Source organism: Pezoporus flaviventris, unplaced genomic scaffold (assembly GCF_033815535.1).
Source record: "Pezoporus flaviventris isolate CSIRO_AGI_PZ_B2104156 unplaced genomic scaffold, CSIRO_AGI_Pfla_v1 ptg000078l, whole genome shotgun sequence".
Classification (NCBI taxonomy): Eukaryota; Metazoa; Chordata; class Aves; order Psittaciformes; family Psittacidae; genus Pezoporus; species Pezoporus flaviventris.
In genome coordinates this window covers 873,286-898,199 of record NW_026892626.1, presented here as the reverse complement: position 1 = coordinate 898,199, position 24,914 = coordinate 873,286, and the positions used below count along the sequence as shown (strand labels likewise).

The following is a 24,914-nucleotide window of genomic DNA, read 5'->3' as shown; positions in this document are numbered from 1 at the left end:
ACCAATGTCTGTTTTTAGTTAGACTGTTGCCAACTTAAAAGTTAAAATTCTCCACTCCTGTAATTTTGCATGATGTACACCCCTGTTATTTTTAACTTGTAAAATTTGATAGGAAACTTCTCTGGGTAAAGGTGAGTATTTGATGCATACGTATGGAATATCAGGTCTTGTGTGCAGGTATATATATATATATTTTTTTTTTATGAAGACTGTGATGTTCCTATCTGTAAAAATATTGTGAGTATAAAAAGCTTACTTTTGAAAAATTAATTGCCAAGCTTGTGATTGTTTATGAGATTGGGGAAAGTATTAATTGGGATTTTGGTGTGAAGTTTCTGAAGTTGAGTACCAGAGGACAGGTATTAGCCCCCTATTTATTATATGCTTATCCGTAAAAAAAAAAAACAAACCATAAACATTCAGGAATGATATGGAAAGAGAACAGTGTGTCAATGAAATGACTCTTTCCCATGGTCATCATCTATATGTGTTTGATTTGCCTTTCCAGACTTGGATTGCTCTGGAGACTGCTAAGCATTTTTCCAATTTGATATGGAATTTTCCCTGACTTGGATTCCTCCTTCTGTCTGTCGTGTGTTAGGGTTTGATAGCAGTTCTTTAAGGATGTTTGATGCCTAAGGTAGAGGATCCTTTATGGCAGTGTGTACATGTATAATTTATTCATTTAAAATTTGTCAGACCAGATGTCCTGGGTTCAGCAGTAGCAGTCATGTTTCTCCTCCTTGGTAGCTGGTGCAGTGCAGTGTTTTGACTTTCGGCTCGGGAACAGAGCTGATAGAGATGTTTTGGTTTGGCCAAGGACTTTGTGAGCCTCATGCTCTGCCAGGGAGGAGGGGAAGCCGGGAGGAAGCAGAGACAGGACACCTGACCCAAACTGACCAAAGAGATATTCCATACCACAGCACGTCATGCCCAGGATGTAACTGGGAGTTACCCGGAAGGACAGGAGCTTCCGGGTGGAACTCGTTTTCTTGGCCGGTGGTATCGTATTCTCTTCCCTTGTTATTTTCCCTTATCATTGTTTTAGCTGATAGTAGCAGTGGTGATTTGTTGCTGGACTGTTCTTGTCTCAACCCATAGGAGTTGCACTCTCTCGATCCTCCTCCCCGTTCCTCCGGGAGCGGGGAAGGGGAGAGCCCCGGTGCAGGGGGGGGGGAGACGGACACGGACCTTGATTGTTGTCAGCTCGGCACCACTCACTGGGAGTGAGTGAACAAGTTACCTGACTGGGTTTAAACCACGACACCAGAAAATGGTGCTACAGCTCCCATTGTCTGGTAACTCTTAGTGAATTTAATTATATAAAGCAATGAAAATGGTTGAATTGTAGGAGAGATATTTAAAAAAAACAACCAAAAAAAAAAAAAAAACAAACAAAACCACCACATTTTAATCTCATAATGACATGTCTCCAGCTGGGCATGGGGAGGCTTAGTCTGGGTATTAGGAAAAATTTCTTCACCAAAAGGTGATCAAGCATTGGAACAGGTGGCCCGGGGAAGTGGTGGAATCAGTGTCCCTGGAAGTGTTCAAAAAACATTGAGATGAGCCCTTTAATGACATGGCTTAGTGGTGGTTTTGGCAGTCCTGGGGTAATTGTTGGACTTTATGATCTTAAAGGTCTTTTCCAACCCGGTTAATTCTACAATTCTGTGATCAGGAGAAATGGCCTAAAAATGGAACTTTGAATTATAATACATTGCTACAATTAATGTTGGTTTTGAGGTGGCCAGGAAAATGGGATGAAGTACTATATACAGATAGGGATCTGGCAGAGCTATGTTAATTTCACATCCTGTCTGCCACTCCGGGTGGTTTCTTAAAGTGAAAAACCTAATTTTGGCTTTGGAAAAGGACAGAGAAAACCAGAATGCTAAGCTGAAGAGATGTTGTTCAGCCTGTGATATTGGGAGAATAATGTTTAAAAGTTGAATCAGGAAAATAAATAATAGAAAAATTATATATCACAGTTCCCTCTGAGAGGAGCATCCTCTATACCTGTCCTATCAGATATTGATAAGGAGGAGGAGATTCTGTCACTGGCAACAAGCAACACATTCACATTAAACCAGAAGTGCTGTTGCAGAGGCAGGCATCTGTAACCCCTGCAGAGCAGGGTGAGCAGCCGCGAGAAGGAAAAAAAAAAAAAAGAAAAAAGGGAAAACCAAAGGGGAAAGGAGGGGAGCTCGAGCAGCTCCTGTGTTTGAGCATGGGATGAGTGCTGGGGCAGGCAAACAAGTGGGAACAGACATGTTGATAGACGGGACTGAGGGGTTGTTGAATGTTTTGAAACTGGTGGAGGAGGAATGTCGGGCAAAGGTGGGGGAAGTGGGTTTTTCTCCTATGGGACCGGATCGGTGTGTGTGTGCTGTGAAGAGTTTTTGCCCTGGGGGAAGAATGCCATGGAGCGACTCCAGTGGCTGAATTGAAACTAGACTGACAAGGGACCTGGGGAATCTGCCCTAGTAGATCCACTGATTAAATTAAAACTAGAGACCAGAGGAAATAAAGTGGAATTTTAGTGGATACAGGAGCAACTTATTCGGCGTTAATTCAGAGGGAAAAGAATTTGTTACAGATGTGGGAGCTACTGGCCACCAAGGAAAAGAAAAAAACCAAAACCAAATCAAACAAAAAAAAAAAAAAAGGCAAAAAGAGGCACAAATTGGAAAAAAGCAACATTTAAAGAAGGCAAAATGGAATTAAAGAGTTAAAAATCAATTAATTGCAGTTTTGAGTTTAAATCAACAGAAAAAGCGAACAGGAGGACCTCCCTGAAATAGAAGAAATCCTTAATCCAGGTATACCTGGGAATATGGACATCTGAAGTTCCAGGTAAAGCGAAAAATGCTTTGCCTGTTAAAGTAGAAATAAAAAGGGGGGCCTGCCCAATTAGAATAAAACAATAGCCCCTAAAATTCCAGGAAAGGGAATTAAAAAAAAAAAAAATCATGAATGTGAATTGGAATATAATACTCCTATTTTGCCAGTAAAGAAAAGCAGCAGATTGGTTCAAGATCTCAGAAATCAACAAATTTGTAGAGGATATTCAGTAATAGCTAATCCGTACTGACTAAATCGAATCAGAAATGGTTTGCCGTCTTGGATTTAAAGGACTCTTTCTTTTGCTTACCATTGGCCAGAGAAAACCAGAATTTATTTGCTTCCGAATGGGAACATCCTGACACAGTAAGGAAAACCCAATTAACGTGAACAGCATTATCTCAAATCAGTTAACACTGGAACTAGGATCATGAAACCACCCACTCAGACAGGGACTCTGTTACAATATGTGGATGACCTATTGCCACAGAAACAAAGGAAAAATGTGTCCAGTGAATGGTGGAATTATTGAATTTTCTGGGACTGAATGGTTATTGGGTAACCAGACAAAAGGAATGACTGGATGATGCAGACTTTGGATGCATGATTATGGTGTTCTGGTAAGACCTCTATATGAATTGTTAAAAGAAACCCCTCTCTCTTTGGAATGGACTGATTCAGCAGAGGAGGGCTTTAGAAATTTAAAAGCAGAGCTAATGAGAGCTGCAGCTCTGACTTCTGGATGTGACTAAACCCTTTTGGCTATATTCCTATGAAGAAGAGGGAATAGCTTTGGTGGTCCTTACTCAGAAACTAGGACCCTGTAAGAGAACAGTGGTGTATTTTTCAAAACAGCTGAATGAAGTGAGCAAAGGATGGCCCGGATGCCTACGAGCTGTGACAGCAGTTGTCATGAATATTGAAGAGGCCCGCTTATTTACCTTGGGACAAAAATTACTGTACTAGTGTCCTGTGTTGTATCAGCATTCCTGGAACAGAAAGAAGCCCACTGGTTCTAAATATGCATTTGGTGTGGTCTATGCACATGGTGCCATCTGGAAAGAACGAGGACCTTTGAACACACAGGAGAAACAGAATAAACATGCTACGACTACTGAGAGCTGTTCAGCTACCTGAGGAAGTAGCTATTATGTGTTGTCAAGGATATCAACAAGATGAAATTTGGCTGATTTTAACAATCTAAATTCATTCCCTTAATCCCTGACGGCAAACTAACAATTGAGAAATCTAAACCTAGAAAATCAAAGGAGGATAGAAAATTTATTGAAGATCTCAGAGGAGGAGAGGAAAACAAAGAAGATTGGGTTCAGATACCTGATGGGTGAATTATAATCCCCTATAACCAACTCTGGACGGTAGTTCAGGAGGAACATAATAAAACTCATTGAGATAGCAAGTCTTTATATATATGAACAAATTGAAGGAAGGAATCTATATATCATAGTTCAATTAGACAAATAAATTTTTTTTTACCAATATTTGTTGGTGTTAACGAATAGTTTTTTTAGGGTGGCCAGAAACATTCCCTTGTAGGTTTTGGAGTACCAGAGGCTATCCTATGTAAAAATTTTATGTGGAAGACCATATCGGTCCCAGTTTAAAGGAGAAAGTCTTCTGGAAGTGGGAGAAGTTTAGCTCCTAAAATTTCTGGTCAATCTGGGAAAACAATTAAAAAAAAATAGAGTGATTCATGGGTGTCAATACGATGTTGCAATTGTAATCAAAATATATAGTTAAGTAGAATAGTTAAAACGGAGCGATTATTGATATTAATCCCCTATACCTGTACCATGGTCCAAGTCATAGAAAAAGAAACTTTAATACTGGGTTCAAATACGAATGTCTGGCTCACATGGGCAAACAAGACTGGGATTACTGATTTTTGTCCGACCTTGGCACAGGTGGAAAATCCCTTTCAAACGTGCCTAATTGGTATACCATACTTGAACCCCTTTGATTTTTGGGGATGGGTTAGGAATGACTCGATTCTAAATCCTAGCACAGTGATCAAAATGGTCCAGAGAGCTCCTGGAACCGACTGGACAGTTACATCAGCGCAAATGGAAGAAACTTAAATTACTCCAACTCTTGGGATCTGACAAGACTAATCAGAGCTGTATAACTTAATACATGGTCAAGCAAAGTCCCTAAGACCAAGGTAACTATGGACATGGTTGTGAGGATTTCGAAGGCATGTGCTGCATGAACTTATCTGATCATTCTGAATCAATTCATGCTAAGCTGCGAAAATTGCAGGAAAATATGCAAGAGCTTAGAATTGTTGGAGGCAGACTGGATGAGTGGTTAAATAACCTAGGAGTTACTGGATGGTTCAGGGACATACTGAAACAAGGCCTTTTATGATTGTACCTTGTATAATACAGTGTATATCAAAATCACTTCATAAATTGATAGAAGGAACATGGATAGCTCTGTCATGAATAAGATAGTAAAAGAATTTACTAACTTTAAAAGAAAAAAAGGGGATTGATACAGAGGGTTGACCAATGTACAGGGGGGTAGTACAGGGGGGTTGTACAAGGGGGTTGTACAGGGGGGTTATACAGGGGGGTTATACAAGGTGGTTAGAGGAATTTGCTTGCTTAAACAAAAGGACTATCTGTTGTAAATGCCTGCTAAGCAGAACAGAGACCTCCGGTCCTGTTGATAAGCAGACGCCTGAATCTACTGATAAAGGGGAGAAGCAGAGGATTTACGGCTGGGACACTGACCAAACTCTAAGACCACACATAAAGACTAAAAAAGGTGAAAAGTGCAAGAAGAGGAAGACTCATTTACTTCATCTTGAAGACCCCTACCCAGAGGAGGAAGACTCAGTTACTTCATCTTCAGACCCCTGCCCATGACCAGAGAGGGCACTGCGCAGGCGCAGAGGACCTTCTGGCTCATTATAATACGAAGCGGGGATAGGACATGAATATGTATAGGTGTGTTGTGCAACCTTATGAATATATATAACTTTAGAGAATAAATGTAGAGGGAAACAACACTGAGGTACGCATGACTTTGAGGAATTATCCCCGTGCGTCTCAGCGCTGAATAAAAAGCATACCTAGTTTACAACTTTAATGAGTTGTGGAGTCAATCCGCGCATCACAAGAATTCTCAGTATGTTCTCTAGCCGCACTCTACTGTTTTTGTCTGTGAATCATGCACCTCAGTTATTTTCCATTGCTACCGTTACAAAGCTATCAAACTTAACATTACTTAAAACTGATTCTACTTATTTACAAAGGTTTATATTTCATTTTGTGAGTTTGTGCCTCCTTGTCTCAATACATGAACATTTATGTGTGTATTCAACTACACTGAAGGGCTTTTCCAATTCCTATTATCTTCCTTCATCTTTGCAAGGGCCGGTAGGGAGAGGCAAAGGAGGAGTGGCTTTAACCTGACAGAGGGGAGACTGAGATGAGCTCTTAGGCAGAAGTTCTTCCCTGTGAGGGTGCTGAGGCGCTGGCACAGGTTGCCCAGAGAAGCTGTGGCTGCCTCATCCCTGGCAGTGTTCAAGGCCAGGTTGCAACAAGCCCCGTCTGCCAGACTTCCCTTCACTCCAGGCCTTGTGGCTGGTAGCAGCTTGATCCCTTCTTGCCCGCCCTTCTCTCTAACTCTGATTTCCAGCCCTCCCTCTCAGATTCCCAGTATACCTTTGAGGAGATGGAGCAGCTGCAAGCAGCTGGGGAAGGACACTGATCCATCCTTATCTGGTTTATTGTTTTCCGGTAGCGTTCTAAATAGCTATTGCAGAAGCTGGCAGGGTGAGTCCTTTTTCACTCTGCAGCAGCTCAGAGGAATTAAAAAATACTAAAAACATCCTCCAGAAGCAGAAGGACAATGATGGTTTACACTCAGATATGGAAAGAAAAGAAAGCAAGAAACATTTCAAGTAGAGCAAAGAAGGCAAAGATGCTGTGGAAGGGTTTAGTCTGATGGGGGAACACTAGATTCCTTCTTGATTTGCAGAGATACACAGGAATGCTCCACTTGGTTTCCTGCCCTCAGGGTCCCATTTCAGAGCCTTTCAGCTCAGCTTTGAAGGGACATGGATAGTTCTTAGCTCTTCACTTAGATAACAGTATATCTGCTGTACAAACAAGCTGGGAAGTCTTAGCTCCCTGGAGAAAAGTACTCAGAGAGAACTGGCAATGTGGTTTAATGGTACTTAGCGTGGTGGAATATTGGGTGAACAATATTAGGTGTCCTGTGCTGAACTGTTGCCAAAGCATGACGATCCACGCCAGAGAAGAATGGTTGTTTCTCCCAGAATGCAGTTTTACCCAGTGTTGCTGCTTTGTGCAATCTGTCAAGCCTCATGGAAGCAGTAACCTTATCTAACAACATTGACGTATATCAGCCATATGGACTGCTGTAGCCCATGTTACACAGCCCTGATACTCTTCACAAAACTGGTGAAGGAGCAGCTCTGTTACAGGTTTTATTGAAAGGAGATGTGCCAATTGAATTTAGATGGTGCTGCTGTTACCTGAACCATGCTGGCTGCCCCTCTGCAGGAATAACCATACAAGAAGCTTTTTCATGAACTTGTACTTTAGCCATCAGAACAGCAGAGAAGGGGTTGTGTATCTGCCCAGGATTTAAAAGTGAGCTGTTCAGAGCCCAGACCTAGGTTTGCTCTACCACCTTTGACAACTGACCAATTCCTCTAGGCTCTGCTTTCAGAGCAGTAGAGGAGCTACCCACTGACAGGACACACTTTAAAAATCAGATCCTCAAATGGAAAATACAAAACTTTAAGATTCTATTTTAAGGTTTACAGTATGTGCATATTGAAGAAAGTTGGGTTCCTGCAAGGTTTCTTTAATTAACGGTTTGGGGGGTTGCAAAACAAACTGCAAGTAGGATCACACACATAGAATCATAGAATGGTTTGGGTTGGAAAGGACCTTAAGGTCATCAAGTTCCAACCCCCCTGCCATGGGCAGGTACACCTCCCACTAAACTGTGCCACCCAAGGCTCTGTCCAACCTGGCCTTGAACACCGCCAGGGATGGAGCATTCACAAAGTATAGATGGAGCATAGACACAAAGTCATTGTTAAGCTTACAGGTAAGTACTCTTAGACACAAAATCTACTAATGCTGTGTATTATCTTGATGAAATGTAACAATCCAACTATATATTGCGCAGCTTATAAGAAACAAAACAAAGGGTTAATTCTCCACTTATTTAAGTATTAGTCTCTGCCATGTGCTGGTTAAAGGAGATGGCAGTCATCGCTTATCTTCCACCTGTAAGCAGGCAACTCAGACAAGGACTGGGAAGAAGAAAACTAGTCCTTCTGTAAAAGAATTACTGTTTTTTTCCCCTTCTGTTCCTTCTTCAGCCACATCAATGCACATTGTGTCAACAGTGACTCACAATAATTGGGCTTTCTAGAGTTATTTTCATACCCTTTTTAAAACACCTTGCTAACTCTCATGTAACATGAACCACTTGAAAACCATCTGAACATAAAGCACTTGAAGATTTTTCCTTGCCATGGGACAAACTTAGAAGCACATCCAGAACAAAGAGGCTGTCTGCTAATGCTTCATGTCTTACTGCTCAGCAAATAATCAGCAAATGAGTATTTCAGCACCTTTCACGCATACGTGTTTTGTGTGTATTTAAATTGGTTATATTCACTGTGAATTTCATTGAATATATACCCACCCATTTAAGAACTAACGATATGTACTTATGCTTTGTCGTGACTGCATGACTGGTGAGAACGGCAAGATCTGAGATTAGACTTGTGAGCAATGGTTTTCAAAAATAAGGTTTAGTTTTGTGGGTACCTATATACACTTTTTTACTCTTATTTTCGAGTAATGCTGGAATACATTCATGAGCATAGGGAGGTTTAGTTTGAGGATTTTTTTGGTTGGTTTTTGGTTTGAGGTTTTTTTTAAGTTCAGGCATTGAACTGAAGAGTCATTACTGAATTCTGTGAAAATACTTCTCTATGCTAAGATAGCATACTATATAATTGATTAGTGAAGTTTGGGGTTTTGGTTTTTGCTGGGGGGGGTTGGGGTGAGCTGTTTTTTGTTTGGTTTTCATTTTGCTTTTGTTTTTGTTTTTGTTTTTTAATACAGGTTTGGGAAACAGACATTGAAAATAAATAGGATAAAATAAACAAGATGCGTATAGCTTGCTTTTGACCCAGGCAATGCCTCTACAGCCTGGTGCTAACTGGGGAATAGGGCATAAAGAGAAGGTGACAGGATAAATAGCAGTGTGCACATGTAAACAGTATTAGGATTGTATAGGGCACAGGGTAAAGCCAGTGTAAACATAGCACTGTTTCCTCATGATTGAGGGGAGGGAAGGAAAGGAACAGTTTCAGGAATACAGGAAAATCCTCCCTGATGGTCAGAAGGTCCCAAGCCATGCAGCACAAAGCAGTGACACTGTATAAAATCATGCTGATGGATAGATTTGTACAAAAAAGCTTTGCATTGTGTCAGCTCTCCTACAGCTCAAAACTATAAGCCAACATCAACACCATATCACAAGGGCTAACACATTGAGCATGGTTGTGATTCTGTGCCTGTACCTGATAAAGGTCAAGTTTGTATAAAGAAATTATTTGGAGCATCCAAACCTGATATGAAGGCCTGTGGAACCACAGCTTGACGGAAAAAGAGGCTTTCACAGACCTAGGGGAGAGGAACAGCTGGATTTCACATCCAGGTTTATAAATCCATCTCTGCTCTGGAACTCAACAAATTTGTCAGGCTGAGCTTAAGTATTTGGACAAGAACAAATACTGCCAGTATCTCCCTGTCCTGCCTTCACCTGTACAGTCAACATTAGCCTCTCTTTAATGTGTTACGCAGTCTTAAGTGTCTACTCTCCAAAGATACAGCCCTTCCAGCAGAGTTGCAAAGGCTAAACCACAAATACACCTTCATTTTCTACTGTCTTTCACGTGGGTGAATAGGAAGCAAATAAATCACTGCATGGTATTTGTTCCTTGTGGTGCAAGGAGGTTTGAGGAAGGTTAACACTGAGCAGGCATATTCCTGCAGGGTCAAGGCATGCTTTCTAAGTGTTGCAGGAAAACAGAGAAAAAGTGTATCGTAGCAGTTTGTTGGCTAAAAGACATGAAATACAAATGTGTGCACAGGCACATTCGGGTGCAGATAGTCCTTAAGTGTTGAGCTTGTCCACGGCCTAGCGGCTGGTGTAGACTGCAAGCCTCAGACTTCAAGAGAGGGCAGGCTAGATGTTCAGACTGCTGCTGAAGATTTCATTCAAGTGTTTCAGCTAAACTGCTACATTCACCTCCTTCTGCAGAAAACAGAGAAAACCCAGAAATCTATTTTTTCTGCTGTTCCAAACCTATACAGGTACTCAACAGTGCAGTCATTGGAAATTCAGGCTCATCTCAACTCTCTGCAGAGATACCCAAGGCTGTTAACTACACATTAGGATGAAATATTTCCAAGCCTTCAGAAGACAAATCCCACATCCTGTAACTCCTCTAACAAAGCCACACAGACTATATTCTTGAAAGTCAGACACACGCCTAACCCCACTCTCATACGGCTGCAGAGGGAGTGACAGACTGAACAGGGAGATGACCCAAGCTCTTACAGCACAGGGAAAACACCAGCATTAAGATGCTGTGGGCTGAGACAGTGCTGCAGTTCAACCCTTACAAGCATAAAGCAATGCCTGGTGCAGGGCACCTTGCACCTCACCATGAAAAATAACTACCAGCAGTTTAGTGCTGCTGTTGGCAGAATAACCCACCAATTGCCTGGACCTCCTGGGGGTCAAGGAGAGCTCTTTGCAGCCACTCCACCATGCCACAGTGGCTCCAAACACAGAGCCAGTGAATGGGAAGGAGAAACGGAGCACCCAGTTGCAAGACAGTGCAAAACATAGGACAAGCACATTGAGCCTCAGGTGGTATGCAGACACAGTGACTAATTAGTCCTAACCACCATCTGCCACCACAAGCGGAGCAGTTCATCTGCAGCAGTGGCAGTAAATAGCACTGTTCTCATAAACAGCCTTGAGGTGCAGGAGGGAAGGGATAGAAAAATACAGAGGCAAGACCCAACAGCACTCATGGTGCTCTCTTCCTTCCTCTCCTGCTCATCTACAATGTCTTGGCTGGAGCAGCTTTGTGGTTGTCTGCTGCCTTAAATTCACCACCCAGCAGTCTACTGACACAGGGGCAGTTTCTAAAGAGGGTGTGCACCTCTGCTGAAAAATTGCTGAGCAGGCTGCTGGGTTCAAGAAGCAGCTGGGGACAGCATTTCAGATGGGACACACCACTCCCACCCTGACACTGAACCTTGGCATCCACTGAACCTCCAGGAGCCAGATCTCTGCATCCCTACTCGAGCACATCACCAGTCTGCATGCTCGGCAGCAGTGGTCACCTCCACCCAGCAGTGCTCTGCCAAAGGCCACAGAACCCCAATGACACTGGCCTCTGGCCACCCCTCTCTGCCGCTCACACCCCTTTGAACTACCACTGCCAGAAGTTTCTCTTCATCTTTCCCCATCACTCTCCCAGCACCCAAACCAGCTGAATGCACAGAAGAAATCAGGCAGAAATCCACCTACAGGGACAAAAGGGGAGTACCAGGATCCTCCTAGGCGATGGCACCAACTTGCTGCCACAGCTGCATGCTCCCGCAGCTGTGGCCAGCCCAGCCCAGGGTCCCAACACAGCACAGCTCTTCAGCAGCCAATTTTTTGGGGAGCTGCTGTTTGAAAAGCTACTACCCTCTTTGTTTTGTTGAGGCAGAGCCAGCAAAGGCTGCCGGGAAGGTCACCCAAGAGGAGACTTATACCGGGAGGGAGGAGCCCTCTCTTAACTCTTTCAGGGCAGCATTGCTTCAGGACCACGAGGAGTGACATCACCTTTGCATGCTCAGAGCGCTGACCTGCCATCCATCCCATCTCCCACCAGCCCTGTGTCAGATGATGGAGGATAAGCCCTGCAGGAGGCAGCAATGCTGTCCCAAGAGGTCCCATCCAGACCTTGCACAGGACTGCAGTAGCGACCGTGGGCTGAGCTGCTGGCATCTACAGAAGATCTCCAGAAGGCCACGGTGGTGCTGTTCACTGGACACATGCTGTGTCTGACCTGTTCTCCTAGATGAGATGTTCAAATATCTCTTTTTGCTCAGGCTTGGCCTTAAGGCTTAGTCCTGCTGACTGTTCAGCAGCTACTGAGAGGAGGTCAGACCCCTGGCACCCTGCCACCACTGTCCTGGGGATGGTCCTGCTGCTTACAGCTCTATGGGGAGCTGCTTCAGGGAGACAAATATTACAAAATATACTTCTTTTTTTTTCCACAGTAGCATTATTTTTCTGTTGGTTCAGTGAATTCACCTGACCACCCTTGGAGAGATGAGAGCCATTATGTGAGAATAAGGGTGTGCATGGCCTTGGAACCAGCCAGCCAGTATGGCTTTGCTACAGATGAAAGAGGAGAAAAATTTAAATATCATGCTCTAAGGCTAACAGCAGTCAGCAGAGTAAGTGGGCCCAAGCCTGATGTCCCTCCTCCCAGCCCAAGGAAGCACAGTCTCTCCTGTGGGTCCTTTTCTCTGCAGCAGGTTAGATTGCAACTGAGCACTAAAAGGCTGTCACTAAACAGTACAACCTGCTGAAAGCCACAGGTCCTGTGGGTAAGGAGGCTGAAACATCTGCCTTGTCTTTGTGAGGCCTAATCTTTAGCCCATATTGCCATTTACTGAATCCAAGTGGTGGCACTTGCCATCTTCCATAAAGTGTTTTCAGATTAGCAGCTAGAATGTACTACAGAAGAGGCCTGGAGCACAAGTATGATGAGGAACACCTGAGGGAACTGGGGGGGGTTAGTCTGGAGAAGAAAAGGCTCAGGGGGGACCTTATCACTCTTTACAACTACCTGAAAGGAAGACGGAGCCAGAAGGTGGCTGGTCTCTTTTCCCAAGTAACAAAGGGTAGGAGAAGAGAAACAGCCTCAAGCTGCGCCAGGGGAAGTTTAGACTGGATATTAGGAACAATTTCTTCCCCAAAAGGACTGCCAGGCATTGGAACAGGCTGCCCAGGGCAGTGGTGGAGTCACCATCCCTGTAGGTGTTAAAGGATGTGTAGATGTGGTGCTTGGGGGCATGGTTGAGTCGTGGACTTAAAAGTCTTTCCGAACCTAAACTATTTTATGATTCTAAGGCCGTCGTGACAGTCTGCTGATAGTCTTCAATAGACATAGCGCAGTTTCTCGTTGAACCCATAAAAACTTTTAGTAGGCTACCACATCCTATGGCAGGAAAACCTGCCCTTTACCAAATTGTTATGTGAAGCACAACCTCCTTTTGTGTTTTTCTGAGCCTGCCCACGGCAGGTGTAATACCTCCTTGCTCTTGCAGCAGAAATCAATTCTCCTTTCCACACAAGATCTTACAGACACCAGACCTATTCTCACTCACATTCTGTGATGGAGTTACACAGGCCATGTTCCTACTCTGTATTCAGGAGGCGGACCTGTCTTCTCTTCACAGCTGACAAGCACACCTGCTCCTCAGAAGGGTTTGTCATGTTTAGGGCCCTGCATTAGGAATGGGGTCAAAGCACACTCCTGGCTTTGTTCCTTTGAAGTCAGAAAAAGTAAGGCAGCCAGTACAGCTGGAACGCAGCGTGATGGGTCAGAAGACCACTACCTCCAGTGGCAAATTTCCCTGTAAACAGCACACATTTTGGTGGGGAAAGGGGAGAAGAGGTAGGGGGGACAGGAAAAGAGAAAATCCCATATAAATCTTTGGATTTATAGAATACCACTGGATGGTGCTCCATGTTAAGTCTTTCGCTTGTCTCTTCACATTCTTCTAGCACTTGTGCAGGCCAGGCAGCAGGTGAGTTCCCTCTTGAGGGTGCTGTCCCTTTCTGCTCCGGGTCTCCTGAGGGGACATGACTGCCACCACCTCCAGTTACAGATTTGAGCTGAGATTGACTCAACTGAGATTTGAATCTGCAACCTAGGCATGACACTGGGCACAGCATCCACCTACCAGGGAAGGCCAACAGTTTGCTGAACTTAGGAAGAGTCAAGAGTTGAAGCCCTGACTGCTATGATGATTATGATGATGGTGACAATGATGACAACGACTTGAGGGGAGATGTAGACTAGACATTAGGGAGAAGCTCTTCCCTGTGCAGGTGGTGAGGTGCTGGCACAGGTTGCCCAGAGAAGCTGTGGCTGCCCCATCCCTGGCAGTGTTCAAGGCCAGGTTGGACGGGGCTTGGAGCAACCTGGTCTAGTGGAAGGTGTCCCTGTTCATGGCAGGGGGTTGGGACTGGATTAGGGTCCTTCCCAAGTGTCGTGGTTTAAACCCAGTCAGGTAATTCGTTCACTCCCCCCCCTTTTCTTGCCCTCCCCCTGCTCTCGGAGGGACGGAGAGGAGAATCGAAAAGAATGCAACTCCCACGGGTTGAGATAAGAACAGTTTAGTAACTAAGGTAGAACACAAATCACTACTGCTACCACCAGTGATAATAATGATAAAGGAAATAACAAGGGAGAGAATACAACACCTCAGCACCAGCTGACCGATAACTCGTCCCCCCTCAGCCCGACCAAGCACCGACCGATACCGCCTCCAACCCCTGCAGTCTCCCAGCCCTTCCGGCTAACTCCCAGTTACATCCTGGGCATGACGTGCTGTGGTATGGAATACCTCTTTGGTCAGTTTGGGTCTCTGCTTCCTCCCGGCTTCCCCTCCTCCCTGGCAGAGCATGAGGCTCACAAAGTCCTTGGCCAAACCAAAACATCGTTATCAGCTCTGTTCCCGAGCTGAAAGTCAAAACACTGCACTACACCAGCTACCAAGAAGGAGAAAAATGACTGCTACTGCTGAACCCAGGACACCAAGCTAAACCATTTCATAGTTCTATGATTCCGTGGGACGTGGCAGGTCAAAGATCCCTGCGTGAATGGGGCTGGACACACTGAGCTAGGCACCTCCAGCCGGGGGAACACTGGGTGCTCCAGTGGATGTGAGTGACTTCTCCAGGGCAGACCTTGTCCTGCCAGCCAGTGTCCTTGGACATGACCACAGCCCGTCAGCTCTGGAGATCCCTGATGAGCAACTGAGGTCCCCTTGCAGGAACGCACGGGCCTTTTCCGTCTCCTTCCACTCCTACTCCCAAAGACTGTTGGTTGACCGCTGCCACCATCACCAGTCCCCCACCGCTCCGGCACTGTCCCTTTAAGCCCGCCCTGCTCCCTACCCCGGTGCGTGACGATATCAGCGTGCGCCGCGCCCCTTTTCGTGCGCGGTGCGTTGATTGCGTGTGACGATCTCGTATTGGCGGTTGTGGCAGGCGCCGAGGATGTGAGTGGGGTTGGGGCAGGGGCTAGGGCCCATCGGCGTCCATCCAGCTCGGCCGCGGCGCGGAGCGGACCCGTCGCTGCGCGGGGATGCTGAGGGTAGCGCGCCGGAGCTGCCGAGGAGGAGATAGCGTGTCGAGGATCAGCGATGGCGCCTCAGCACTGCGGCCTACCGCTCCCGGGGGCGGGAAGGGAGGACGCGGGGGGAGGCCGGGGGGGGAGGGGGGCGGGGCCTGGATGGGAGCTGGGGCCAGGTGTTTCGGCGCTCCCCGCGGCTGGAGGAGCGCTGTGCGGAGTCGGGGGCGGGCGGCGCGGGTCCCGGGGTGCGGGATTTTTTCTGAACCGACTGTGTGCTTGGTCTGTGCTTTTTCTCTCCCTGTTCCTCAGCCCGCGCTTTGGCTTCGCTCGTAGTATGGCAACACGTACGGTGCGGTCCGCAGCGACAAGCCCTTGGTCCGCCTGGCGCCGTAACGTACCCCATGGCGTGCGAACCGGGACGTGGAGCTGGCTGCCCTGCGCTCCTGCGGCCCTGCGCGCTGTAGTTAGCTTGTGCGGGTCGGCCGTAACTTTGCAAAGAACTGCTGAGCATTGAACCCTCCCGTCACATGAGGAAATCTTTACCCTATTTTGCAAATGAGGATCTGAAGCAGAATGCCATTAAAGGGCTTGTCTGTAGTCAGGCAGGAAGTCCTGGGAGAGCTGAGTTTGCTTCCTTTGCCACAGAATTGCAGCTCTCTTAAGAGTGCAAATCACCTTTTTAAAGCAGAGAGGTGTGTGTGTATGAAATGAATGTTTGGCCTGTGAGATTGCTCTTAGACTTGTTTGGGGTGAGTGCTGCAAGAACATTGACTGGCTATGGATGGAGGGGATTTTGGATTGTAAGAAGGCAGCGTGTCGCTTAGAAATGAGTTTGTTATACACCTTCCTGTGAAGACCATGGTTTTGTGCTTTCCCTATCATTCCGTGAAGTCAACACGTGCAGGTGACAGTCTCACAGGCTGTGTCTCTTGGGCTCAGGTTTGCAGGTGAAGTAAGCTGGCAAATGGCATTCTTGACATAGGTACATATATTTTGATGGAGAGAAATGCTGTTTAGTTTGGAGGTGGATTAAATGCTGAAAGTACCACCATATGGAGATTTGCTGACCATGCAGACATCATTTGGCTAATTGATCTGAGAAGTGGCACCAGAGCTGTAGCTGTTTAACTGAAGTATTTCCTACTGCTGCAGTAGCAAAGCATGTGCTGGTCTTCCCTTGGGCCCTCTCTCCCCCTCCCAAAAAACAAGCTAGCTATCAGGTAATATGAGATAGTTTTGCATGGCTGAGCTGATAGTAGTCAGCCCTGTGATATCCACAGGTGCAAGGTAAGTTGGTGTGGAGGAAGATATAACACAAACCTGACTATGATATATTTAGAAAGAGAAAGGAAGCGATCAGGTTTTTTGGTCTTGTGAGTCCAGAAACATGTCTGGTCTGTTCTTCCAAGGAAGTCGGTGAGTCTCATGCAGTGGCTTTCAGTTTTTAACTTCAGTGTAGAGGCATCGAGCTGGTTAGAAATGTTGTGAAGCTGAATGATGTACACAGGTTTGCTTTTTTAGTCACCTGTACAACACAGAGCAGTCTGTGGACTGCCTTCTTATCACCACTGGTGTTAGGGAAGACCTTTCCTCTCCCAGCAAGCCTTGTGGTGTCACATTTGTGTTGTGGGTTTTCTGTTCTTCATGCAAAAAGGCATGGGTTTTTCTTGGCTTCTGGATTTGTGGGGAGCTAGATTTCTGAATATTTGTATTGCTTTTTGGAGTTGTTGTGTTATGGAAAGCTGTGAAGCTGAAAATCAGGAAAGTGAGTTCAGCTGTTGAGGAATGAACAAACATGAATTTGATTGTAGTTTAGAGAATGAAGTAATTGCTTCCCAGAACCTGACACCAGAAGTGTAGAAGCAACAAGACTGTTGGATGCAGTGGACTGGAGAGGGGTTGTTTTGTTTTTTTTTTTCTTGTTAACTAATTTTGCCTGTGATGCATGTGGAGGTGCAGATGTTTCCAACATCTTGCAGTATTGTGAATATTCAGTGCCACTTCAGATGGGCCTGGCAGTTCAGACATGCTTGTGCCTGCTCTTCCGTTTCCTGCATGTTCCATTCGTAGTAGCTAAAGGGTGTCACAGCAGATCAAATCTGCTACCCTCGTTATGTGTTTATTAACACAGGTTGGAGGCAGCCATGTAATCCAGTGTTAAACAGTCCATGTGGAATGGTCAAAATGCAACAGCCTGTTTAGATATTGCAGAATATGGGGTGGATGCAGCCTTCTAATGAGAAATATTCAACTAACGCTCAGTATTTCAGTGTTAAATAGTGGGGTGTTAAGTTTGTCTCCTTTTGGAGCTAGAGTAAAGAGGGAACTGATTTGGGGTAGATAGGTCAGCATCCAGTTCAGCCTTTCTGCTAAGAAGTTAAAGTGGGATCTGCTATTGCAGCAGTACAGCAAACTGGGCCCTTTAACCTACTCTTTCCAGGGCTAACAGAGCTTTGGGAGCAGCAAGTTGACACTGAAAGCGGACATAATCCAGTGGGGGGGTTGTTCTGAACAACCCTTTCTTCCTGACAAGCATATGATGTACGGCACAAATTGTCTTTGGAGAAAACCAGTGTTTACTTCTCTGGAGACAAGGCTGTTACAAAGATGCATGAGCTGCATGTGCATCTTGCCAAGAAAATGGCTGTTCTCTGTCTGCCATTCTTTGGATAATTAAGGTTCTTTGTACCTCTGTGAATGTCATATGAGGTGGAGACTGCTACACTAAGCCCAGGTTGCCATGCAAGGGGCACAGAGTCTGCCTGTCAACAGTGGTGTGACAGTGTGACTGAAGTACACTGCGAGAGTCAGTTGATGCCCAGTGTGCTGCTGTTGTTGCAAAGTAGGTTTGTTGGTTTGTACCTATCTGTTAATTTCTTGTTTCTAAACCCTTTTATCTTGTCACTAGGCTGTTCTTTGGAGTTTATTGCACTCGATTAGGGATCGGTTCTCAGAATCAAGGAGTTAGAAGTGAGATTTGAGATAAGTGAGGCCCATTCGGTGCTGCTTTGGACACCTCCGAAGGGAAAATGGAGTTATCAGGATTGAAAAAGAAGAGTTTGCTAGGACTCAAAGAAAATAATAAAAAATCCAACACTAGGTAATAATTCTGTCCGAATTTTCTAGGTGTAATGAACCTGGGGGTGTTACAGGGTGCCAGGGCTGTCCCAGTGAGGGTGAGGAATTGGAAATGCCCCTCTTCCTGTGTGAGTTTCTGTATTTGAGAATTTCTGTATGCTATAGCTGTCTTCCTCAAAGCTGCTCTGCAATGTAAAGTATTTTCCTTTTTCTGAGAAGTCCAAACTTGTCTGATGCATTAACTCTGCAGTTACAGTGACCTTGAGTTAGAATTGAAGTTCAATGTTTTGTGTTGCTGTTCTGTTCTTCGGGCATGGGGTATTTTGTTGTTCGTGTTTCTCTATATTGTAAATGTCTTCTGCAATTTGTTCTTGAAGGGCTCCTTCACCAACCAAACGCAAGGATAGGTCTGAAGAGAAATCAAAGGACCGGTCCAAGGATAAAGCAGCCACTAAGGAATCGGGTGAAAAGGATCGTGGTCGAGACAAGACACGCAAGAGACGCAGTGCTTCTAGTGGGAGCAGCAGCACTAGGTAGTTACTCCTCCAGGCAGTAAGAAATTACAGTGTTTTCAGAAACCACCAGTTTGATTTCCAATATGTTTCTGTTGAAGGCTGGTGCCATGTTAGGCATGGTGCAGGTGCATCTAACTGAAGGGGTTGGGATGGTTTAGGTGTGAGTTTCTTTGGCTGTCTAGTGAGCTGTGCAGCAGCAGTTTGCATTGTTCCAGCTCACAGCTTCTCTCTCTGGAATTATCTGAAGTTTTTCAGCCACTCTTTTTCTGGGTATTCCACTCATCTTTATTCCACCCCATGCTCCAGATCCCGTTCCAGCTCAACTTCCAGTTCTGGGTCCAGTTCCAGCACTGGTTCAAGCAGTGGCTCCAGCTCCTCTTCTGCTTCAAGCCGCTCTGGGAGCTCCAGCACCTCACGCAGTTCCAGTTCCAGCAGCTCCTCGGGATCTCCAAGTCCATCTCGACGGAGACATGACAACAGGAGGCGCTCCCGCTCCAAGTAAATTTTATTTGCTTTTTAGGAATTACCAGGTGGCAGGTTCTTTCACATAGATTGCAGGCTTGTGGTCAGAACAGATTGTTTTCTGAAGACCAGTTGCTTTCTTCGCAAGCTAGAGATCTGAATTTTGTTAGGATGGGTGTGCTCCTTTTGCTTATGATAGAAACCTACTCTCTGTAGGGAAAGAGGTTAGAATCACTCATTTTAAGATGAGTAATCTTAAACTTTGTAGAGGCACTTTTAATCAATGTTTACCCAATAGTATGACTCTGAACGGGCACTGGATAAGAGTAAGTTACAGCCAAGACTTAACAGAAACATCAGAGTTGAAAATGGTGTGTGTTCTTATGTATAAAAAAAATGGAAAGGTGAGGGGATGGGAGCAAGGGATGCATTTTCCTCTAAGGGTTGAAATCAAGCTCTGTTAATGTTCATACAGTTCTTCTTCTGGGCAATTCTGTAGGTACGGTACTGAAGGCTGATAAAATCTACTGAAGTATTATAAGCCAGTGTGGGGGTTTTGGTTGGGATTTTGTTTTTGGTTTTTTATATCACTCCATTTATGGAGAGTAAGATTAGAAAGAAGCATAAATCCATATTTTCTGCATCCTGATTTTTTTTTTTTTTTTTACTGATTAAAGTTACATTCCAGACTTTTGCGGTTTTTACACTGTCAAAGACATTATGATACGCAGCTACTTAACTGTGGCATTTTTGGATCTCTGTAGTGAACTGCAGGTACAGAGACACAAATCATTGGATCCATTAACTGCCTGGTTGTGGTATGCTTTGGTGCTTATGTCCTCATTTTGCCTCTCTAATTGTTGAGGCAAAGAATGCTTTTTGTCTGAACAACTGGAAAATTCTTAAAACTATGGCCAACAGCCTTATAGAAAGGTTCGCTAAACTTCATGTTTGTTATCCTTCTTGCAGTAAAATTGAAAACTCACAAAAAAAGGCTCTCAAATTCCAGAAGGTTCTAAAGCAAAAGCAGACAGGACAGATGCAGGTCTTGAGAGTTTCCAAGTGAAATGCTCTCAGCACAACCCCAGCACTTCCTAACCCTAACTTTCTTTAACTTCTTAAGAATAAAGATGCCTTCCCAGGAGAGGTGGTACTTCTTAATCGTGTGTTAATGACCAGCCTCTTGGTTTGGTCTTGCTTGTTCCCTGAAAATTGTAAGTATTTTCTGCTGTCAAAATCAGGTCCAAGCCACCCAAAAGAGATGAAAAGGAGCGAAAGAGGCGGAGCCCATCACCCAGACCTACAAAAGTACATGTTGGAAGGCTCACTAGAAATGTGACCAAGGTAATGCCATGCTCCCTGTCATTTTTTTTGTCCCCCTCATTTGTGAGGACATGTGAGTGGCTCTTTTGAAGCTCTCAAGACTTTGTTGCTGCTAAGGTGTTGCTTTTAGAAATTCTTGCTTTTTGTCCAAATGATCAGTGAGGAAATTTTTGGTAGGATTTTACTGAGTCAAATACAGTGCAGGCTTTTGCAGTTGTAATGCTGGAGAGGTCTGTCTGCTTTGTTAGTGTTTCAGGCCCTGTATCCTACCTTCCTAGGAAGAAAGCTGTAGAACTTACTGCTGAAATAACCTTGGAGGCATTAATGATGTATAGAGATTCTTGGTAAAGGATCTGAAGAAAGCTGGGCTGGTTTGAGTTGTCTTTGTTAGAATGTAGCTCAACGGTCTTCCGAGGTAAAGGGCTTCGGTGCTGAAAAAAAGATGCGTTTTAAGAAATATTACAGTTGCACCTTAAGAATTTTCAGCTGGGGGCATAAGCTCCATTTACAGGTCCCCAAGAAGATTTTTACACTAATTGTATTTTTGTAGCCAGTGTTGACACGCAGCAGTAATGCTGCTGGAGCTTAAGGTTTGGAACAGTCTGAGGAGGAGCTGAACATCAGTAGAAAAAGCAGTGGTAATCCTCCCACATCTGGCCAATGAAGTTTGTCTTCCTCATGGTGGGATTCATCCAAAGCTAATCTAGTGCTATGGATTTACTGCTCTGCATGAGCCACATCTGGTCAGTAAGTGTGGTCTGTGTCCTTAAGAGTTCCTCTTTCTCTGCAGGATCACATCATGGAAATTTTTTCCACTTATGGAAAGATTAAAATGATTGACATGCCAGTTGATAGGCTAAATCCACACCTGTCTAAAGGTTATGCTTATGTGGAGTTTGAGAACCCAGATGATGCTGAGAAAGCCCTGAAACACATGGATGGAGGTAGGTATCAAATGCTGCAAGGAGGCTGGGTGCTTTTAAAAGTCTTCGCAGCAGATGAGTTTGATCTGAAGACGAAGTTAGAGATGATAGGGATTTGGGACTCTTTGGGGAACTGATCTCGGCCCAAAGGTCTTTGGCTTTTGTGTGCTTCAGGATAGATCCAAAACATAACAGAGCTACTAAAACTTGAGGGTTGGGGTTGGGTTTTTGTGGTGGTGTGTTTTGTTTTGTTTGGTATGTTTGGTTTTTTGTTTTTTCCAGAACAGTAATAAATTTCTTTAATTTTCTGTGAAAACCTTTCCCAATTAACATCTGAACTGCAGTGTGATAGGATGTCAGCTTATGAAGTCTAGCATGTACGTGGACTTTGTCAGAACAGTCCCTGAGTGGGTGGTGGGAATGGCACTGTTGGCTGATTCACGATTCAGCTGCTGGTGACAAAGCTGTGAGTTGCAGTAATGTGATGTGTAGACATTAGTGTTGGAAAATACTTACTTCTTCCTGTTCCTGTGGTTCCCTAAAAAGGCCAGATTGATGGTCAGGAGATCACTGCCACAGCTGTGCTGGCACCACGACCCAGGCCACCTCCCAGGCGCTTCAGCCCACCCAGGAGGATGCTGCCACCACCACCAATGTGGCGCCGGTCCCCCCCTCGCATGAGGAGAAGGTGAGAGCTGTGACAACTTGTATTTCCTTCTTAGTGTAACAATAGGTTATCGCTGAAAGACTTGTCTGGGCAACAGTTTCATCCTGTTGGACTTGACTTTCCTCTCCAAACAGCAGGAGTACCTTTTGGGTGTCAGTTGAACCTGGATTGTACTTTGGAAGTTGGTCACTTGAGGATGGCCTGCTCTGGCCTACACCCCAAATGCAGGCTCTTGGAAATGTCAGGTGCCTTTCAGCTTGTTCCCTGGAGTCCCTTCTGCATAAATGCTTCAAGGTGGAGCGGGAAGGGACTTCTAGCTGGCAGAATGCGTTTGGCAGCCTGCTTCAGCCGCTCACTTTTCTGCTGCCCTTGCACCTCCCTCCATTATTTCTGTGAATGGGCACATGGCTGAAAAGCATCTTGATTCCAAGATGTGACCCTCTGTGGCTGCGCCTGTTCTGTGACTCAGGGCTGTCTGAACATGCTCTGATAATAAGTCTTCTGGAGTCTCTGTCAGCATCTTAATGGTCCTTGCTTGTGGCAGGTGGTTGGAACCAGATGAGCTTTAAGGTCCCTTCCAGCCCAAACCAGTCTGGGATTCTGCTGTTGGCTGCTCAGTCTTGGAAATGGGCTTAAACTCTGGTTGCTAGTAAAAGTGTCTCCAGTTTGAGGCACTTGCTGAACAGTTTATGAGCTACAGGTTTAAAAATGAGAACTTAATGTGGCACAAGATCCACCACTGCCTGTTGGTCCTCCTCTGAACATGCCTTTTACTGAGGCCTGGCAGGTGGTAGGTTTGACATCCCCTCCTCCTTGTTTGTATTCTTCCCTGGTCAACATCTGGTACCCTGCTCAGGATCTGTTAATACTCTTGTGCCTGAAGCCTCAGAGTCGTACTGGTGGCTGTACAGATTGGTTGTAGTACTGAAGGGCTTGAAGCGTAACTGCTTCTTTAAAGTTAGACTTCCTCTAAGAAACATCCCTGTGGTTTGGAAGGGTTTATAGGAATCCTTTTCCTGAATACCACTGTACTTCAGGAGTCAAAGCTGACTTTTCAGGTGACAATCTGATATAGAATCAACTTGGGCTTGTTTTGCTTGAGGAAGAAGATGAGATTGTTGTTTGTTCTGTGGGTATTAAACATTCATTCCACTTCTGGAGCAGAGGGAGGGTAGCCAGAATATCCCTGCTGTGTAGTCAGTGGTTGAATTGGCTTTTTCCTCTCGAGCTGGAGTGAAATACTCACATCATGATGTGTGAGGTGGGGTTGGAAGGAGTGTGTTTGAAAAGCTGACAAATCATAGAATCATAGAATCGTTAGGGTTGGAAAGGACCTTAAGATCATCTAGTTCCAACCCCCCTGCCGTGGGCAGGGACACCTTATGCTAAATCATATCACCCAAGGCCTCGTCCAACCTGGCCTTGAGCACTGCCAAATGGCTGGAACCTGTTGCTCTTGTCTTGTAGCTAAAGGTTTCTCCTTCCTCTCTGCCAGGTCCCGTTCTCCAAGGCGCAGATCCCCTGTTCGCCGACGATCAAGATCTAGATCTCCTGGACGAAGGCGCCATCGGAGCCGCTCCAGCTCAAACTCCTCACGATAAAGCAAAAGGACTGGACAACTTTTAATTTTTAACTTAAATCCCATCAGACTAAATATTGTACTTTTTTTTAATTTTTTTTTAATATAATGGGTCTGGGTGAGGAGGAGTGTGAGAGAGAGATAATCCTGGCAGTGAAGCCAACCTAAAAGGAGAGAGCAACAGCCCCTGGCCAGTGTATCACCTGTGATGTAGGCTTCAAGTTTCCTGACATTGAATCGAAATGATTTTAAAATGGCTTTGATTTCTAAAGGCTGCAAAATCTTTTTCTGCTAAATGAAAGGAGAATTTGGTGCAGCCTCTCTTTCTCCAGTTAGCAGGCTGCTGCTTGGTGATTTCTAAATGCTTAGCACGCTGTTACAGACCAGCATGTAAATCTTGAGCTACTTCAAAAACCCTGTGTGGTAAGACAGGAAGGCATTTAACCTGAGCTTGGGGTTCCAGCACAGAACTTCTCAGAGCAGCTGGAGCCCAGATCTGCTGAGACTTAAACACCAAGCTGTTGCTTTATCCCAGCTCCCAAAGAGCTGGTTAGTTTCTACCAGCGAGCTCTGCTGCAGGTGAAGCTCTTCTGTAACGCATAGACCAGAAGCAACAGTCCAGCCCACAAAACGTCTTGGTTTAGAAAAGAAGTCAGAAGTCTTAAGAACTGGTTTGTAGCTGCCCCTGTAAATCGATTTCTTTCGCGTTTTCTTAACGGGTTTTGGTAAAACCTTCCCCCCAGCCCCGGGTGGAACAGTGCTTCTGCTTTTACACATCCCAAATTGACTGGGTGTGAATCCCTGGAGGCTGCTGAGTGGGGGGGTGCTGGCTGGATTTAGCTGGGCTTCCCTCGGGAAGTGCAGAGGATTCACTGCCCTTTGTACAGTCAGTGCTATACAGATACTTTAGTTTGTTTTGTAAAACTTTGTAGCCTTTTGGGCCGTGTTGTGTTTGTACTTGTGTAAGACTCTTGAATAAAGCAGTAGGCTGAGAAGATCTGGCCTGCCTCGTTCCTGCCTGTGCCTGTCTCCTTAAAGACCGGACGGCGCCTTTTTCTGGCGT

At 45.2% G+C, this 24,914-nt stretch overlaps 1 protein-coding gene and 1 long non-coding RNA gene across 4 annotated transcripts in view; one reads left to right on the top strand and one right to left on the bottom strand.

Annotated features, from left to right (window-relative positions):
* Positions 1 to 15,251, bottom strand: part of LOC133279872 (uncharacterized) — a 25,107-nt gene extending 9,856 nt beyond the window's left edge. Inside the window, exon 1 of the long non-coding RNA XR_009747002.1 lies at positions 15,127 to 15,251. This is a non-coding gene — a long non-coding RNA (uncharacterized LOC133279872). The remainder of the gene's footprint in view (positions 1 to 15,126) is intronic.
* RNPS1 (RNA binding protein with serine rich domain 1) lies at positions 15,098 to 24,846 on the top strand. 3 transcript variants are annotated; one of them, XM_061474066.1, is made up of 8 exons: positions 15,099 to 15,230; positions 18,213 to 18,404; positions 18,760 to 18,915; positions 19,204 to 19,395; positions 20,601 to 20,703; positions 21,473 to 21,626; positions 22,152 to 22,293; positions 23,768 to 24,846. In XM_061474066.1, the coding sequence occupies exons 2-8, from the start codon at positions 18,334 to 18,336 to the stop codon at positions 23,871 to 23,873; spliced, it is 924 nt and encodes a 307-aa protein (XP_061330050.1). In that variant the 5' UTR covers positions 15,099 to 15,230; positions 18,213 to 18,333; the 3' UTR covers positions 23,874 to 24,846. The 3 variants fall into 3 exon arrangements, with proteins under 3 accessions (XP_061330052.1, XP_061330050.1, XP_061330051.1); XM_061474067.1 differs by lacking the exon at positions 15,099 to 15,230 and adding an exon at positions 15,490 to 15,996; XM_061474068.1 differs by lacking the exon at positions 18,213 to 18,404 and having other exon boundaries at positions 15,098 to 15,230.
* The last annotated feature ends 68 nt before the right edge of the window (positions 24,847 to 24,914 follow it).